General features: G+C 31.8%; 1 protein-coding gene and 1 long non-coding RNA gene across 2 annotated transcripts; both read right to left on the bottom strand.

The window, feature by feature from the left end:
* Positions 1-1,601: 1,601 nt before the first annotated feature.
* Positions 1,602-3,563, bottom strand: LOC139503264 (uncharacterized). The gene is made up of 2 exons (XR_011659074.1): positions 3,272-3,563; positions 1,602-2,256 (listed from the first exon to the last, which is right to left on the bottom strand). It is a non-coding gene; the product is annotated as an uncharacterized lncRNA (long non-coding RNA).
* Positions 3,564-4,671: 1,108 nt separating this feature from the next.
* Positions 4,672-10,783, bottom strand: LOC139504069 (cell adhesion molecule 3-like). The gene is made up of 6 exons (XM_071294128.1): positions 10,753-10,783; positions 9,930-10,223; positions 8,703-8,984; positions 7,089-7,352; positions 5,288-5,581; positions 4,672-4,796 (listed from the first exon to the last, which is right to left on the bottom strand). The coding sequence occupies exons 1-4, from the start codon at positions 10,781-10,783 to the stop codon at positions 7,171-7,173; spliced, it is 789 nt and encodes a 262-aa protein (XP_071150229.1). The 3' UTR covers positions 4,672-4,796; positions 5,288-5,581; positions 7,089-7,170.
* Between the last annotated feature and the right edge of the window lie 9,007 nt (positions 10,784-19,790).

The raw sequence follows: 19,790 nt of genomic DNA, 5'->3' as shown, positions 1-19,790 counted from the left end.
CTTATAAAGCTGTGCTCTGCAAAGCTCCTGGTTTTAAGATGTTAGGAACACTACTAGATATATTAAAATGTTAAACACAATATATTAAAATGATTTGATTCACATCTGTTTTTACCACAATATCCACATTTAAAATAAAGGCAACAGTAGTATACCGCTATTCAAACTCATAAATCCATGGACAAAAAACAAAATCGGGGTTACAAACTAAAATTGAGGGAAACGCATTAAATATAAGAGGAGAACAACGACACAACACTACAATGTAACACACACAGAAACGGACCAAGCATCAGACAAAATCCAACGAGAATAACAAATATAACATCAAAACCAAATACACGAATTTGGGATAGACCGTGTATATTTGATATTAGGTTAGTAGGGAGGCGGGGCTCATTTCATACACGGTAAGTAGTGGAGTTACGTCCCTTTATATTCCATATTAGGAAGAAGGGAGGCGGGGCTTATTTGATACAAGGTTGGTAGTTGTGTTACGTCCCTTTATAAAAACAAAACGGAACTGAGAAAAAATCTTAAACATTTCAATAGACGAAGAAATTGATGATTAAGATTGAAATAAATTCAATAAACACATTTAAAGTTGTTATCGTTGGCTATTATTCTTGTAGGATCAATGGAAGTATTGTCTTAATGCTTACAGTATTGAAGACTGGCTTGCTCATTTTGATAGACCACAAGTCTAAATTTCACACGTTAAGATAGTCGGTAAGATAAATTCGTTACATAGTGTGCTAGTGACGTAATACGGTAAATATGGGGTCAGTAAATTCCATATGGGGATTCGAGCTACGCTCTCATCCGATATGGAATTTACTGACCACATATATACCGTATTATTAAATCGTATCCAAACTGCTGACTTGCCGATTTATCAATATGAAGTTATAATAAACAAATTTATAAATCTGAGTATCAAAAGTTCAAAAACTTGGTTTTAACTGGGTCCAACCCTTTTTTTTTTATGTACAAATCCTTTTGCTAAATTAGATTCTTTGTCAATATCTTACATTTCAATTAGATTGCATTACAAATTAAAACTGCCAGCGTCAAATTACTCTGTGACATTGATCGCAATCCCAATATCAAGGCCTCAAATGGAAAGATTTCATGTCTAGTTTAAATGTTATTCTACAAAATATGTCATCTTATATGATAAAATAGAAACAAAAAGTAAACCAAAGCCCAAGTATATTGGCATTGAGCCAAGATGTAACTTATAGTTTATAGCTAAAGCAATTACTGAAAAATGTCGAACTTGAGCCGACTTTATTTTTTGACTACAGACACATCACCGCATATCATATGATAATATCTCTCTTTAATTTAGTGCATGACTGACGGTTATTTGTATAATTGATTCGGCCTAAATTGAATAAATGTATCTTAAGAAGGTGGAAAATAATTATCAAAAGTACCACGATTATAATATGATACGCCCGACGTGTTTTGTAAAAGAAAAGTTTGGTAACAGCAAACATTTCAAAAAAAAATTAAGCGACACTTTTAACTTTTTCTAAGAAGAGGCAATAGAACATAAAACCAAGTAGGGATTTTAAGTACGAAATAACAGTTGAATCTATATACCAATATCTTTTTACACAATTGGCGAACCTAAAACATATTTCATAAAAACAAGTAGCAGATACGACAAATGGAATTCAGAAAAAAGGATATATCTATTGAAAGACGAAATGACATTGTTCCTTACCATGTTGATTCTTAACACTCCACAAAAGTAAAGAAACTATATCGCAATAGAACGTGCGTCTTAGCTGTTAACATTTTTGGCTATATGTAGTACTCAGTTGTGATTAACTGTTCACACAGACGTGTTTTTGTTAGAACATGTACTAATTTTGACCACGTAAGTTCTCATGTGAATGATGAATGTTTTCATTGGCATTGCTTTCATCATTTTTCTTGCTGCTTTACATGTAACTCCTGCCGTCTATCACTGTTTTCGTTTTTTATTGGCTGATCTTCATCCTTGTTCTTTTTCAGTTTTGATGAAAAAAATACCCGTCCTCAGGTTTTCGCTAATTTCATCATACATACGTTCTTCTAGATTGTACGCTTGAGAACAATAGTTGGTAACTTCTTTTTTCTTTGTCTTTACTTGTTTGTTCATCCACTTCGAATTCTTTATCAAGGAAATTAAACTGACTATCACCAACATAGATACAAATGACGCAGAGACAGCAATGCTGTAGAGTATTGCCTCATTATTTTTTTCTGCAATATGAATCGAAACATGAAATAAAACAAACATTTCATATTTCACCTATCATTCAGCCTGTTTAAAAACATTATTTAACAAAAAATAATTGATCAATGATTCAATTAGCATGTATACAACGGAAACTTATGAAAATAAGGGACAGCGTACTGAAATAGGAGGATATAACTAGATTGTTCATAAGCAACGTAAAATTAGATGTAGAACAAATAGTTTACATTGATAAAGTGTTTTAATGAACGGCGAAAAATACCAAAGGGTTAATATAACTCATTAGACGAACGCAAATTAACAATGACATGGCAAAACAAACCACAAGCGGCGAAAATATAATTAACGCACACAAAATATAACATGGACAACAAAAACCGGGTGTTATCCCAGGTGCTCCAGAAGGGTTCTTAGGTTCCGTACCACATGTCCCATTCATCTTAATAGTCATGAAAGTGCAAAGCCGATGAAAAGTCTATTTGTGTATGCCAAATGAAAGAGAAAGTATATAGCGGTTACGACGATTTTAACATATTCGTCGTAATTTCTAAAACTGATAATCTATAACGATCAACGAATTCGTGATGGCGTCCGTAAAATTATTAATTTAAAAGTGATGATTTCAAATTCATCACCTTAAGTTCTTGAATCAATAACTCCGTTGTCAGTAACAACCCTCTATCACGGAAATCCTTATATTTAAAGTAAGCTCCGGAATATCGTACCAACTTCGATATATGTTCTCTATGTACAGGCAATGCTGTAATGATGCTTCATAGAAATGGAAAGTTCTAACATATTCAGATTTCTTTTAATATATTAATATGAATATTGCTTCTAGTAAATAATTTTAGGAGAAAAAAAACTACATGCTGTCATAAAAAAGTCTCTATTTGGAATCGGTGTGTTTATGTTATTTTTCACTCTATAAATACCTTTGATTTGATAAATGAACACAATTGTATAAACATTAATAAAAAAATAGATAAATTCAAACTACCAAAAAAAATAAAAAATTACCAAATATTTTCAAATGGAATTCCTTCGTTTTATTACTGTCTCCAATTTTATTTCGGGAAAACATTCTAAAACTGTATGTACGATCCTCTTGAAGGTTGCCTATCGTCCAAAACATTCTGTTATTCAAAGTTATGGTTAAAGTTTGCACTTTTTGCCACATCTCATCGTCTTGCTCACGATATTCGATAAAAAAAGGACTGTTTGAACCCACCATTAAAGTTTGCCATCCATTCTAGCCTTACTCCGTTCTCAACAGGAAAGAAGGTTACATTTACGGGCGGATCCGGAGGAACTGCAATATAACATAAAACTCAGTTTAAAAAGTAAACTAGCAAATCAAGAACATTCAAAACGAAACTTCCTTTATCAAATGGAAAATCTTAAACCGAAACACATCTAAACGAAAGAGAAACACGTGTCATATTTATAGATTTATATATGCATGTCCTTCAGCAGAAAATAGTTGACTGAACCTGGTGTTATTGCTAGCTAAACCATTGACTTGTATGAAAGTCGCAAAGAATTCCATTATATTGACAACAGTAACAATTCGAATAATAAAACTATAATCATTACAGGACTCTACATGAATGAAAATACAAACTATAAAAAGGAGAGGCATTGGTATTAGGAAATTGTGATGTCAGTCTATTTACCTATATTTGTATCAAATGATTCAATACAATAATCTTCTTATGCATGTTCAAAGTTTCTACTTATTTGGACAATATCTAAATTATGATTTTGTTTCATTTAATTGAATGGGAGACAAGAAGTTGAACGCACTCATTACAGATATGTCCATCATTTATAGCAAAGAAACTATTAAAACATATTACCACACTGGTTCATTCTTAAATTGTTTTGTAATTCGGCATTTTTACTGTGGAAACCCAATCATTAATATGCCATAATGGCTATTATGAAGACAATTTGTAACTTTATCCTCAGATTGAGATTTAAACTATTGTTTATCGACCATTAAAATATGTATAACAGAGAATGATAATAAAAAAAACATGTTAAAATTGTGTATAATTTTGTTTTGAGAGTAATGAACAATGATTACCTGCAAGGAGTACTGATATCATGTGAACGCTTTGTCCAAAGCCGTTCTTTGCTTTGACAGTGTACGTGTCAATATTGTCATTTGTTAGCCGCTCTATTTTCACTGTTATTTTATAGCCTATTACTTTTATCTCTGTTCCATGAAACCGATCCATTACTGAAGTATTTTCTTCTATTAATCTAAAATTACTTCCAAAAGTGATAGGTTGTGTCTTTAGTTTAAACAATATTTATTCAGATAAATCAACATTAAACATATTATACAATGAAATAATTCTAAGGATTCAGAAACAAGCAATTTGCTTTTACAAATCTGTCTCCCTAAATTGTGTCTTTCCACCAAGCACTTCCAATTTGGTATATTTTGGGATACTGAAGATGTTCACGACCAAAGAAATGGGACCAAGGTATGTACCATATACTTCGTCAACGTTGTCAGAAACAAAAATAGGCTTTCCTGAAATATGAAATTGACAAATAGAGTAGAGAATGAAAAGGGGAATTGTGTCAAAGAGACAAAAATGCGAACCAAAGAGCGACAAAATGCACATGGCACCAAGGGTTGAAAAAAACCCACACCTAGAGGTGGGCTTCAACTGTCCCATTAACAGTATTGTATACTAGTTTAGCGAAATGGATAGCGCAATAAACGCCGAAACATTCAAAAGACTCACAATTATTAAAGCTCATAAGACTAGCACAGCAATGTATTCTTTCTATCGATTCAACAGAATATGATTGAACAATTCAGTAAAACATTACAAAAAACATTTGAAAATGACCATATACCGTCCTCAGCATTTGAGGAATAATAATTAAACTACAACAATACAGAAATTCGTTTTAATATTCCTTATTGGTGGACTACTTTAATCTGTTCAGCTATAGTATTCCTATTTGTTCTCCGTGTTGGCTAAACTAACAAATTTCAAGCGTGTTTTACTATACCTTCAACTACCAAATACACCTCAGCACTTTGTCTCACACGACCGTTGATGTCAGATATTCCGTTACTAGCAGTACATTTATAGTAGCCATTATCTTGATATCCATAGTCTCTTGGTAAAGTAAGAGAACCATTTTGATTCCCAGACATAAAACGGATATGGTCACCATAATACGACTTATGTTCCCATTGGTAAAATGTGTACTCCTCGGGAACTCCTTTTACTTTACAGACCAAGCACCTTTGCCTCGTGATTTCTGTAAAATTTGTGTATATTATATTTACTTTCGGTGAATCTGTAAAAGATAAGAAATAAAGAGGGACGTTTTTTACTGACTTTATCTAAGGTTAAGATTGAAATGACCTAAAACTAAGTCCACAATGTCTTTTATAACACTTACAATCGCCACAAGACTTCTGTAGTTTTGGTTTGTTTTGTCGTTGGGTTTGATTTAGTCATTTGTAGAGAACTAGTAATACTTATATTACTTTGCGCCTTTTTCTTCATATCTAAAATTCTCGGTATACTTTCGAAAGTATACTGATTTCTTCGAAATCTTTCTTTCCTGTATAAGAAGAAAGGGAGGTTTGTACGAGTGAAATACCGTAGCAACAATTTTTTGGCATGAGATGGATTCTATGATTGTCAAATGAAAATGATAATAGTATAAATAATAGAATGTTTCATGACATAAGACACTACAGAATTTATATTTGAAAACACTATACTTATACTGGTTGGCGATGTATGTGTACACGAGATCAATATAGACGTTTATGATATATTATTTGTTTTCTGTCTGTTAACTCTGCTAAAAGGTTATCAAATGTACCAGGATTATAATTTTAATACGCCAGACGCACGTTTCGTCTACATAAGACTTATCAGTAACGCTCATATCAAAATATCAAAAAGTACAAAGTTGAAGAGCATTGAGGACCCAAAATTTCAAAAAGTTGTGACGAATACGGTTAAGTTTATCTATTCCTGGGGTAAGAAAATCCTTAGTTTTTCGAAAAATTCAAAGTTTTGTAAACAGGAAATTTATAAAGATTACCATATAAGTGATATTTATATCAACACCGAAATCCTAACAACTAGGCTGGTGATACTCTCGGGGACGAAACGTCTACCAGCAGTGGCATCGAACCAGTGGTGTAAAAAGTTATCAAAGGTACCAGTATTATAATTTAAAACGCAACACGCGCGCTTTGTCTACATAAGACTCATCACTAACGCTCGGATCGAAAAAAGTATATGCCAAGCCAATCATACAATTGAATATCTCATCTTCATAATTTTAAAAATGCTTAACTTCATCCGATGTTGATATGTTTCGTCCGAACTTATAATATTATTCTCTTTCAATTTGCACATCAAACATGATAATTATGTCTATATCACAAAACAAACAAATACAATGAACTATATGATGGCCCATATAACATAATAGACCAACTATGTAAGTTCGGAAAACTGTCAGAAACTATCAATGATAGGTCATCTAAATCATATGTGATTCATAATCAATAAATAAATATACAAGAAAATAACTGTCAACGCATCTGATATGTTATACAAATGTTTTTTTTCAAATTGACAAAGTCTAAACGTAAGACTCGACTAAATCACCAGCGTAATAAGTATGAATAAAGTCTATTCTATTCCCGACTTGTTAAACGTGTTTACTACATTTTGATAAAGAAGATAAAAATAGAGGGTTATTCTTAATTAATTGGTGAAAGTTTTGCAGATTTAAAAGGTTATATCAGAAATAATAAAAAAATAGAGTAAATACTTACACATTACAACAACATTTGTGTCAGCTCTTCCACTTCCTATTTCATTCGTAACAACACACGAATACAGCCCTGCATCTGTTCTTTAAATGACGTTGAGGATAAATGCAGGCAACGTTGAAATAAGCCGTGTCGTCTCACATATCTTAGTCCATGTATAATTGTAGGGCTCCGGGTTACCTTCAGCAATACAATTAACAGTCAGGTTGTTCCCTTCCTTAATCATTAATGATTCTCCAACTTTACCCAAGTTCACCTGTGGAGCATCTTTAAAATACAATATTAACAAAATTAGCACCAAACATTAAACGTGTCAGTCGTTACTCGTTAACTAACTGTACATTATATGACTACATGAAGTCTTATTTTCAAGGCTGCATAATTTTATATTTCAATTTACTGTCATAAATGAATTTAAACGACGAAAGGGAACCACTGCCGAGACTTAAAAATATGAATGAAACACTCGACTAGATTGATAAAACACCCATGGCATTTGCTTTAAAACAGAGAAATTAATCAGCTGCAATTTGAAAAACATTTCATAAATGATGAATATCCTTATACAAGAGATATGTATGACACATGAAGTCATCTTGACATACAAATCATCATCTTCTTATCGACAAAAACACATTTTTTTGTACACTTGTGTTCCTCTCTTTCAATATGTTTTGGACCTGCAGCCTGTGACTATCACAAACAAACAAAAGTATGCAAACTATGAAAATGCTGCATACTGAATGCTCTTGTTATATCTTTTCAAATTTCAGTCACTAAATTAAATGTCACTTAAGCAATGCAATTGGAATAGAGATAATGGTGGGGCTAGGGATATGCAATATTGTAAAAGAAGTATTTAAAAAACAAAAAGACGTGAATAAAACATTTACTAATCGTATCGGAATTCTCGGAACAGATTTATGCTGCCTTTTTCAACTATCATCTTATTTATTTATTATGCTTGTTGACATTTTATTTTTACTAAATGCATCGTATTTATAAAAAGACAGATCCGGTTTGTCACTGGACGAGAACAGATAAACTCGAATTGATAATGGATGAGCTAGTTATAACGATATTAAATTTTGATACACTTGGTTATAGTTTAGTTTTCTATCGTACATGTGAAACCGTACCATTCAGTTCCAACAATGTCTTCCTGATTTGATTTCATTCAATTGCACAATCAATATTGTTTTGCATACATTTCCTTCCTTTATATAATGTTGACGGTCTACCTACTTGTCTGATAAATCTAAACAATCCATCAAGTGCAAATTATAATTCCGACTCACAATCGATTTTAAAAAATTAGAATTCAACCGGAAAACGAAAATCAAGGATTGACTGCACAAGATAAATTCGGTTTCGTTTATTAACATACAAGTTTAATATTTTTGTTTAACAGAGTTTTTTTTATATTTTGTTTATTTTCGAATCTGACTTATTTAGCTAGGATTGTTGTTATTGGTCACTTATCGCATATTTCAGCAATTTGCTATGCATGTCTTTACGATGAATTACATTTCTTCATTCAATTTAATAAGAATAAACATAATGCAATCTTAACTTTTATATGACGATAAATAACCGTTAGACGATAAAAATACTCACAAAAAACATTAACGATAATAGTTTGAGAAAGTGACACATTCAAAGCAGTGCTAATGGCTTTACAAGTATACCGACTCTGGTGGTCTGTATGGCTTAGGGTGACAGTTAAATTTACAGTACTCGTATTACTTTCCTTGATGATGTTCCGATTCTTTTCGAATCGCAGGATCTCTTTTGGTTGACCACTTTCCACCGTACATTTTAATATTAATTCTTCTCCTTCTTTTTTTTGAACAGTGCTTTGATTTTCAAAATTTTCTATTCTTAGGTTCTTTGGGGGTTCTATAAATGAAAATAATAAAAATATAAAAACGTGTAACTTTCCGTATCAACCGTATTGAAACTACTACATTAATGGAAGCGGTCAATGTAAATCAATTAAAAGGTGTTATTCTTTTCCAGAAATTATTAGTTAAATTAATGGAGATCAGTCCAGTGCTTATAAAAAATCTACAAGAATACTTTCTTTACCGGTACAACCCAAACATGCATTAGGCATACAATGTTCTTTGATTTATAGGGGTTTACTTTTACAAATTATGACTTGGATATAAAACCGTCTCATTGGCACTCGTTCCTAATCTTCTTATATCTAGTTATAAAATAATTAAAAAAATATAGTCTTGATTTAAAAACCCGTACTTATCTTTATTTCGACAAACAAGACAACATTGTATGGTATCACAGTTTTTTTTTTACGAAAAGGTATATAGTTTGTTATTTGTTGGAGGCCTTATTGCAATAGATATGATCGTTAGTTGTTCAAATGCATGTTATGTACATACATGTATATGATTTATTGGCAAGTATATTACGCCTTCTATTTTTTCCACATATAATGCAAACACATACAGTAACACGATTGTTCAAGCTATACTTGTAGTGTAACAAATAACACATTGAATAATAAATAACACTTTGCTCATAAGGTTCAAAGTTACTAAAAAAAGCCCAACATATCATTGTGTACTGAAAAAAAACATGTTAGCCTATACGATCCTAATTTAATATTCAAGAAAGCACATACAGTAACACGACTGTTCAAGCTTAACTTGTAGTGTAACAAATAACACATTGCATAATAAACAATACTTTGCTCATAAGGTTCAAAGTTACTAAAAAAAAGCCCGACATATCATTGTGTACTGCTAGAAAAACATGTTAGTCTATACGATCCTAATTTAATATTCAAGAAAGTCATTAGAGTGTTTTAGAATGGTTACTTACTTCCTATGATCAGGTTACATTCATGCTGATAGGCTACATTCTTAATGGATACAGTACACTTGTAGATTCCTACGTCTGAAGTTTGAACGTTAGAAATTCGTAGATTATATTCGCCTTTCGTGGGGTTACCAGTGATACTGATCCGGTTATTATCAGTATATAACGTGTTGTCGTTCGATATCGGGGGCACACTTCCGGGAACAAACCAATTCGTTGATGCGCTAGATGAATGAGTCGGACATTTCAAGTTAGCAGCTCCATTGATAGTCACTAGTACATCTATTTTTGCACATGCTTATAATAAAAAAATAGACTTTTGTTTTCAATATCAATTAGAAAAGTCGTTCTATGAATTTGTTTACAAAACTACTTGTAAGTGCCTTTTAAGCGTCATATTTAACACTTGTTCAGATAGAAAGAAAAAATACAATCTGATGTAAAAAAAAAAGAAACAACCGACGAGGGCAAGGTTATGGTGTTTATTATGCATCCATCAGATGTCCGGCTACTCCATACTTTAAATTTCATAAACGGTAATAAAACTAGATCAGCTCATTTACACATCTATCGACTATTCGGTCATTTACAGATCAAAGATTTCAAACCATGTTATGGTCAAACTAGTTTAACAGATAAATCTATAATAGTTTGAAAAGGATTAGTTCATTCCATTAAAATGTACACCTAAAAACGATACATTATCTAATTATATTTTTTTTCATTATGACTGATAAGGGTTAAAATCAATAGGTTTTATTCAGTTCTTTTATATCAATCAATTTTGTATATTTATATATGAATTAATAGTTACTCAGGAACATACAATTCCCTTCATCGTATACTGTAAACCGCATATTTTCGCGAATAATTATTTTGCGTTTCATCCTTTCTAGTCCACTTCACGGCTTTTTAATTTCGCGTTTTTATAATCAACAAGATCAACTTGTCAATGATGTATTTTGAAAAGAAAAAATCTAAGTTTTACATATTCGTGGCAATTTATATGCGCGTTATTTTTCTACTCGGGAAATTCGCGAAAATAAAGAGCTCACAAAAAAAAGTTGGTTTACATTATGCCTGGAATAGTCGTTGATTTGTAATGTTATTTTATATTTGTGGTGTTACGCTAAAAGATGAAACATAATATTATTATCAAGTTTTATTGAATTTCGGGTCATATCTATAAAAATTAAAATCACAAAAATACTTTACTCCGAGGAAAATTCAAAACGGAAAGTCCCTAATCAAATGACAAAATCAAATGATAAAACACATCAAACGAATTGACAACAATATATAACATGTATAAGTGAAACGAACTCTAATTACTTTTATATTTATCTATATAAGATATTAAGTCGCACATGCCTAATTTATTTTCGTAACAACATGATATCGTATGTGATAATATAATACTTATATGATTTTAACATAGATTTAACAGTTTCAACTCACCGCAATATGACCATTGTTACTATTTTGGACCGTTCAAAAGTGTTCACATAAGATATATATATGTCGTAAATGAAAAAGAAATACTGAAAGCAATACTGTATTTGATAATGATAATAAAGATCATATTTACATATATCAATTGTTGTCCATATAAGCAGTAATATCACGTGCTCCATAGTTTCCATCTTCTGAAAAATGTGGAAAGGACAACAATATTCGTTCATTTGTGCCAGAATATTACTGTTTATTCTGATAGTTAAACTAATATTAATCAAGGAATGTATTTTATTCAATTTTTTATGTAGCTAAAATGCATGTTAGTTGAATGCTAGCGCAAACAATATCAATACAATTTCACTTATTATTATGACTTTTCAGGGTGTCTAAAGAGTAAAACAATAGGGTCCTATTGACGATAATGCAGAATTGATTGTTAAGATGGTGTAATTAGGTACTAGCATTGACATATTGATATTTAAAAAAAAATATTATAAAAGAGGGACGAAAGAACCAAAGGGACAGTCAAACTCATAAATCTAAAACAACTGACACCGCCATGGCTAAAAATGAAAAGGACAAACAGACAACAGCACACACGACACAACATAGAAAACTAAAGAATAAACAACACGAACCCCAACAAAAAACTAGGGGAAGGGTAAGCAGATCCTGCTCCACATGTGGCACCCGTCGTGTTGTTTATGTGATAACAAATCCGGTAAATAGTCTAATTCGGTAGGTCACATTCATGAAAGGGAAGGGGATTGTAGTTACGACGTAAGGAACATATCCGATATCATTTGTGAAACGGTTATTCCATAACGGTCAACCAACTCGTGATGGCGTCCGTAAAATGTACCAAGGGATGATTTCAGCTTCACCATTTGGATCTCTTGGGTTAATAACTTACTTGTGAGCAGCAACACTCTATCAAGAAAATCATGATAGGAAATACAAGCAGGGGAATATCGTATCAATTCGAAGATATATACCCTGTATGCAGGTGCTGCTGGAACGTTGCTACTTAGAAATGGAAAGTTCAAAATTGGAGAGCTGAAATCATCTCTTTTGTCGGTAAGTTTTGTTTTTAACTGACCCTCAATGTCAATTTCTAGATGTAAGTCAAGATATGAGGCCGACTTAACTGTATCTGTAGTATCCTTTATCTCTAGTTTGATTGGATAGATATGTTCCACATAGTCACCAAATTTTGAATTATTTAGTGAAAGAACATCATCTATATATTGCTTCCTAAGAAGTTCCTGCATGAAGTCAGCCTAATAATAATAAAGAAACAAGTTGGCAAGTAGAGGGGCACAGTTTGTTTCCATTGAAATGCCGACAGTCTGTTGAAAAACATGTCCTTCTAACGTAACAAATATGTTGTCAATCAAGAAATCAAGCATCTTGATAATATCAGTTTCGGAGAATTTTTTGTTGGAATCAGAGTGATCCTTTACAAAGTAGGATTTATCCCTCCCTAAAACAAGATACTTGTATCTACGTTGGCCATTCTTTTTTACGAAGCAAAGCAATACCAACTCTTTCAATTTGTCTTTTAGTTTGGAATGTGGAATACTAATGTAAAGAGTAGAAAAGTCAAATGTTTTAATACTGTTACAAGATGAAAGAGAGTTAGATTGTATGTACTCTCAAAGATCTTTGGAATTTTTAAGTATCCACATCTGATTCACGCCCCCTCTAGAATAGGCAGTTTCACAATAACTTTGAAGCCCGTCTTTGATTGCTGATAAAATAGATGTTAATAATTTAGAAAGAAGTTTCGTGGAGCAATTGGAAGACCCAGCAATATACCGTTATTTGTAAGGACACTTATGTAGTTTAGGTATCCAATACAGTGATGGCAGATCCAGTTCTTCATCTTTGGTTGAAATTCCAAAATAACACAGAACAGACCTATGATTATCCAGGATTTCCTCTTTTGTAAGTGTCGTGAGGGAATATGTTGAGTTACCAAGTGAATTATCAATACCTAATTCGTTTATCAAGCAGTTAATGCAATGAGTTTTACACACAAAAACGATGTTGTTTGGGGCTTTATCTGCGGGAACAACAACATATTTGTAATGGAGGAAGGATAGGTGTTTTGCAACATTTGGGTCTTTAAAGATTGATGTAGCATGGGCATTGATAAATGAATAAAAACGTTTGAAATCGACGATTTTTCTTTTAGGAAGATTTCTTGTCTCAACAATACATGATGTGCAGTTATCCTTAATATCTTTTCTTTATTATGTTAGTTATACAGTTTCTAAACAACTGTACTTTTGTTTGCTTGCCAATTATTTTGTTCATAACTAGCAGATTTGTTGTCAACTTGTGAAATTAAATTACACAGCTTGATGTAGTAGCAATCACATGTTGATCCTGCTTTTGAAATGATTGGCCGTCATTTTCCTTTTTATTTTATCACAAAAAGTATTCATGTGGGCATCTGCAGTATATAGGAAATCCTTGTTTCTGTTATTGTATGTGTAAAATAATTTTGAGGGCCTGTCATTATCGCTATATTTGTAATCACGTAAACATATTTCACCCATGCAAGACATGTGCAAGTTGAATATTCTTTATGGCAACAATTATACATCGCTAGATCAAACAGTTTAATAAAACTAATCGAGGTAACACAATCAAACAATGTGAGTCGCAATAAATGAAAAAGTCGTGAGGCCATACTGAAATGATAGTCGGGTGTATCATTGCGGTAGAACAATTCGAAATATCAGTCGAGATAACGTATGTAAAATACATTGATGCATTGTTGTTTTTTAAGGAGCAAAAGAATCCAGAGATTGCTATAAACTTAGAATGAATTCCAGACTAAACATTGTGTTCGCTCGACGTGCGTTTTTATTATAAATCATTCAGAAAAAACGGTATATACGAACCGTTAAATTATCCACATTTACATAATGTTCTGGTTAGGAAATGGATAATAGGTGTGTCCCAAGTAAACTTGCTCGACCTCACCATATCTTTTTGTTGTACCGGAAAAGGGTTTGACATTCTTTGTTATGATTGTTCTTTTTCTAAACGTGTTTTGCATGGCATGCAATACTACAAGTATGACTAGTGTTTGTGATTTATGTATTTTGTTGAACTGCCCTTTATGTTATAATGTGTTCCCCATCGCTTTTTCAATTTGACTGGTCTATCATCGTGTGGATAAATGTGTAGTTGTCTCAAATACCCACATATAAACACATGTATGATTTAAAGCATAGTTTTCTTCATTTTCGTTTTCGAAAAAGATTTGTTTTTGCATAAGTTAGCACAAACTGAAACTTCAAGTTATTTGATGTATGGCTATTTTAGATATTTGTCTTCGAAACACATTTTGTAGCATCAAAAGAGGATATACAGATTATGTTCAAAACCCCCCTCCCCCCTCCCCACAAAAAAAATACTTACTATTTTACAGTCATTGCCGTTTTTGATAATTGAATGAGTGTCAAACATCCTTTTGGAGTGTTATATATTTTTGTTCAGGAAACATCACTTAATGTTTTTTGAAAATCATTCAAATTGAATAATCAATATTTTAAGATAATTAACAAATTAGGCACCAAATATGGTGAAGATTATTAATACTTTCATGAAAATGTTTACATAAAAACATTTGGCGATTTGGATCTGCGATATTATAGAACTGATAGCATGGTTTATTGACATTAACCATGTAATATATACTATGCATATTTTTATGGTAAAATCTTTGTTTGCCGAGTGTGAATAATTTGTACTTTTTGATATAATAACATATTATATACTTATAGCGTAATGTATCTGTATTCAGTCATCTTTTCGAATCATGTATAAATGTTATAAGTAATATTTTATATGTAATACTTCAATTTGAAATCTCCACTGTGTCTAAACCACACCGGCAAAATTTGCTCGGACTCAATGGTATCTAACATCCGGCACAATGACGGAACACAAATAGACAAAAGAAAGGTAGGTTTCTCCTTATTTTTTATTTTTTTTTATGATATCGAAGAATATATATACATATACAACTATTTTCTATTGTGAGATGCAATATTTTCTACAACCGTTCTATATTAACGGAGAAATAAGTCAAAATGCATGTCAAAATGACGAATTGAGTGAACCTTGCCTCGAAATTGTTTAATTTCTCGTTAAATTGTTCACATTGTACGGAAAGAAAGGTACGGGAAAATAGATATTGACACGGAGATTGCAAATTTAGTTATAATGAGCATCTCAATAATTGTATTTTTGTGTATGGAACGAAAGAAAAGGGTCATGTCAAATTAAAATAAACCGGTTTCGTCAATGTTGTTACTTCACAATCACCCGGTTTCGTCTATATATATCACCCGGTTTTTTTTTGTTTTTTTTTTAACAAACAATTTATGAAAAGAAACTTGGGCATGGGTCTGAACATTGTCTTTCGAGAATTTAAATATGTATTTATTGTAAAGTAAACTTGGCGTGTTAAAATCTATTTTAAACGGGCACTTTTGGACATAGTTAATTATGATAATACACATTTTCCTAATGAAAGGCGTATCCCTTATTTCACTTAACTTCAAACTAATTTTAAATGGAATATAAATACTGAATAGCAAACACTGGTATCTAATTATTTTGTAACATTATTATATTTTCTTTGTTTATAATAGTAGTATGTAAAGATGAAAAATAAAAGGATGTGTTTTGATTGTGCCACAATTTTAATTTACTATACTAGTACTATATTATATACACTTAGTTTACAATATTTACTATCAATTATTAATACATTTATGCATTCAATCATTGACGAACAGTCCCAAACCGACTATAGTCTATACTGTTCTGCACAAATTAATCATGCATGCAGTCCTGCCAGATTTTCTGGTACTATATATACTGTTTTACTTGCGCACTAAAGCGAGTTTTCACACTCAAGCATCCATAACATAGCAGTGAGATTTGTAACTTTCTCCCCGTTTCTGGTAGACACATTTATTTTCATATGCTGTTTTTCACATTATTTTTACAGTTCAAATTCATTTTTTGTACAGTTCAAATTCAATTGAAACTTTTTAAAAGATAACTTTCGAAAACAATATCTGACAGTTTTGTATTTTCAATGTGAATAAAAGTTGGTTTGCAAAACATGATCGTCATTTATATCTAGGTCTTATTAAGAAGAAGTGACGGTAACCACTTATCCCATAAATATTGACAATGAGACAACTTTCTTTTAGACACAAAAAGTATGTTGAATTAATCAAGTTTAGGTCAGCGTATGCCTTAAACAATGAGAAAAACACACAAACTGCATGAAAGCAAGCTACAACAGGGCCCTATATTATAAATGTAAAACAATTCAAACAAGAAAACTACCTGCCTATTTTATGTTCAAAACACATATGGTATAAAGCAACCAAAGACACCCATGGAATTACAAGCGTGTGATTCGGGAATGGACTGAGTCAAAGTTTTGTCGCTGACACAAACAGTACAACAAAAGTACAAATAATAAAAAATGATGAAAAAACCTTAACTCGTCCGATGACAGAGCCTGTATAGTAAATGCGCGATGTGTGCCAAAACTTGTATCGAAGTTAAAATTATCCCTTAAATATAATAAGTACATGTATTCGCAGTTTACTATGAAGTCCACTATCACTGAACTAGTATAAATGTTTATTAAGGGGCCAGCTAAAGTACGCCACCGGATGCGGGAGTTTCTCGCTTCATTGAAGACCCATTGTGGCCTTCGGCTGTTTTCTGCTCTATGGTCGGGTTGTTGTCGCTTGGAATTTGTATGAACTTTTCATGTTGATAGACATTTTTAAAGAATCTGTTGTTTTTTTATTATTTCAGATGACAGAAAACGTTACAATTGAGGCATTAGATGAGTCATTTCATGAACTTATCAATGAAAACTCATCAGCTGTTTCAACTGCAGTCAACAGGACCGATGATCAAAATGTGTTTGTTTGCTGTTTTTGTGGAAAAAATTAAAAACAAAAAGTGGCCACAGACGTCATGAAATAGGTCACTCTGACACTGAGTAAATTAAAATATTTGTGTTCTATAAGAGTAGGAATTCAAGTTTTTGCTTATTATTAATTTGAATCTGAGACTCATATAAATAATAAGCCGTTGTCCGGTGAACGAACTTGTTTTCCAACGACCCACAAAACTCCTTTTGAACGCTGAAGTTAAATTATCAATTATAATGTAATGCGATTATGATTTTTTTTATTTGACCAAACCGGGTTATGCATTTTGAAATCTATGACGAAACCGGGTTGTATACATTGACGAAACCGGCCAGTTCCATTTTGACATGACCCATTTTTTTCGTTCCATACACAGAGATACAATTATGGAGATGCTCATAATAACTAAATTTGCAATCTCCGTGTCAATATCTATCTTCCCGTACTTTTCTTTCCGTACAATGTGAACAATTTAACGAGAAATTAAACAATTTCGAGGCAAGGTTCACTCAATTCGTCATTTTGACATGCATTTTGACTTATTTCTCCGTTAATATAGAACGGTTGTAGAAAATATTGCATCTCACAATAGAAAATAGTTGTATATGTATATATATTCTTCGATATCATAAAAAAAATAAAAAAATAAGGAGAAACCTACCTTTCTTTTGTCTATTGGTGTTCCGTCATTGTGCCGGATGTTAGATACCATCGAGTCCGAGCAAATTTTGCCGGTGTGGTTTAGACACAGTGATCTCGCAAACGATCTGTTTTATCTATACTTTAAAAGGCGTTGAATAGAGATTCAGGAATGTTTTCTAAATAAAAAATAATATCAATTTAGACTGAAAACAAATTGTTCATACATCATTTAATAAAGTAAGATTGCAAATAATCGAACAGAAAGTCTCTCTTAGCAAATCAAAAGTTCAAATATATCAAACGAATGAAACACAACTGTGATATTCCTCACTATGACGACGCATGTCATTGTGTAGTACCGTTTGGAACTAATATAGATTGATAGCTGATTAAACCTCTCGCGTTTAAGACAGTCGCGTTAAATTCCCTTGTATTGATAATATTATGTATGCAAAACACACAGATATAATAGGCAAACACGTACAAATTTGGATAATGATGTTAGCATTGATTTAAAAAATCAAAATAAAACAATTACATATAGTTAATCAAAGAAACACAAATTGGCATTTAGCACTCTATAGACAGAGCACATGATCAAAAATATAAAGAAAAGACTACCAAAATTGGCAACTGCAAAATAATATAATGACGGGATGTACATATATCGAGCAACAACAAAGGGATATTACTAAAATTGGATTAAATAGAAAAAGTGTAAATTATACAGTGGTGACGTTTTAAAACGTCTAAGAAGCAACTGCAAGTTCTCGAATACTGAATGAGAAGGAAATCTTCTAACTTTCCAGGAGCAACGTCAGGAGTTAACCGTAAACAGATTCGAAATTGTATGTTGCTTTCATTGTTTTTTTTGTAAAGTGAGGGATATGACTTGCCCCCTTCGGTTTGAAAAATTAAATATCCACTGTTTCGATTTTTGGCTCTTCAATATTTGGTTTTAGCGTTACTAAGTGGAACATGAAAACTGCTTTGACCGCATAAAATGGTGTTGTTTTCCTTTTTTTGATGTTATCAGATCATGTGTTAGTTTTATAATGTCACTACCGTTTAATCTTTTAAGTCCCAATGTTTATCATTTTTCGAGAGAAACAAAGAAACTTATTATCTTCCAAGGACTCATTTTGTTCTTGGTCTAACAAGGACACCTTTTGATTTTTTAAGAATATATGCACTCCAACTATTTTTCTTAATGTTTTATATTATGTAAAAAAAATGTTTTTCAATATATAATGTGTTTAATCTTTAAGTTTAAATTAAGTTCCAAAACTAAAAGTGTGTGCTCCTTTCATTGCCTTTAAATAACCGAATTGATTCGTCACTGCTATTGTGTCAGATTATATCATGATCTTTATTTATATAGGGTCTTTTCAAATTAAAACAAAAATGTGTTAATACTTTTCATTTCTTTTTTTTCATTTAGTTGATATGCTAATATGTTTCTAAAGATATCATATCCTTTGTTCTTTGCAAAAAGATAGCTTGTCGACATTTGAATAACATATATGCTACACTATACTTTCAGCAGTCTGAATTCTTACATGGACTTGCGTGTGTAAGATAAAACACTCTATTCATCTTAACTGATATGTTGATTTTTTACTTTTCTGTGTGTATTTATTTGTTATATATTTTATTGTTTCTAAACAATTATTGGTTTGTTTTGTTTGTTTACAGAACTATTTCTAGTCTGTTTACTAACTTTGAAAACTGTAAGTTAGGTTTATGATTCTGGTATTTAAAACTAAAAGAAGATCGTTCA

This window comes from Mytilus edulis, chromosome 14 (assembly GCF_963676685.1).
Source record: "Mytilus edulis chromosome 14, xbMytEdul2.2, whole genome shotgun sequence".
In the NCBI taxonomy this organism is placed as follows: domain Eukaryota; kingdom Metazoa; phylum Mollusca; class Bivalvia; order Mytilida; family Mytilidae; genus Mytilus; species Mytilus edulis.
Note: the sequence above shows the minus strand (reverse complement) of the source record. Positions and strands in the feature narration are given on the sequence as shown.

What these genes read in the sequence shown, in the direction of transcription:
- LOC139504069 (XM_071294128.1), bottom strand. Translation starts at nt 10,783, where the DNA reads ATGCGGTTTACAGTATACGATGAAGGGAATT. An exon ending in AGTATACGATGAAGGGAATT is followed by an intron (nt 10,224 to 10,752) that starts GTATGTTCCTGA and finishes TTTTATTATAAG; the next exon opens with CATGTGCAAAAATAGATGTA. An exon ending in TATTATCGTTAATGTTTTTT is followed by an intron (nt 7,353 to 8,702) that starts GTGAGTATTTTT and finishes TGTATTTTAAAG; the next exon opens with ATGCTCCACAGGTGAACTTG.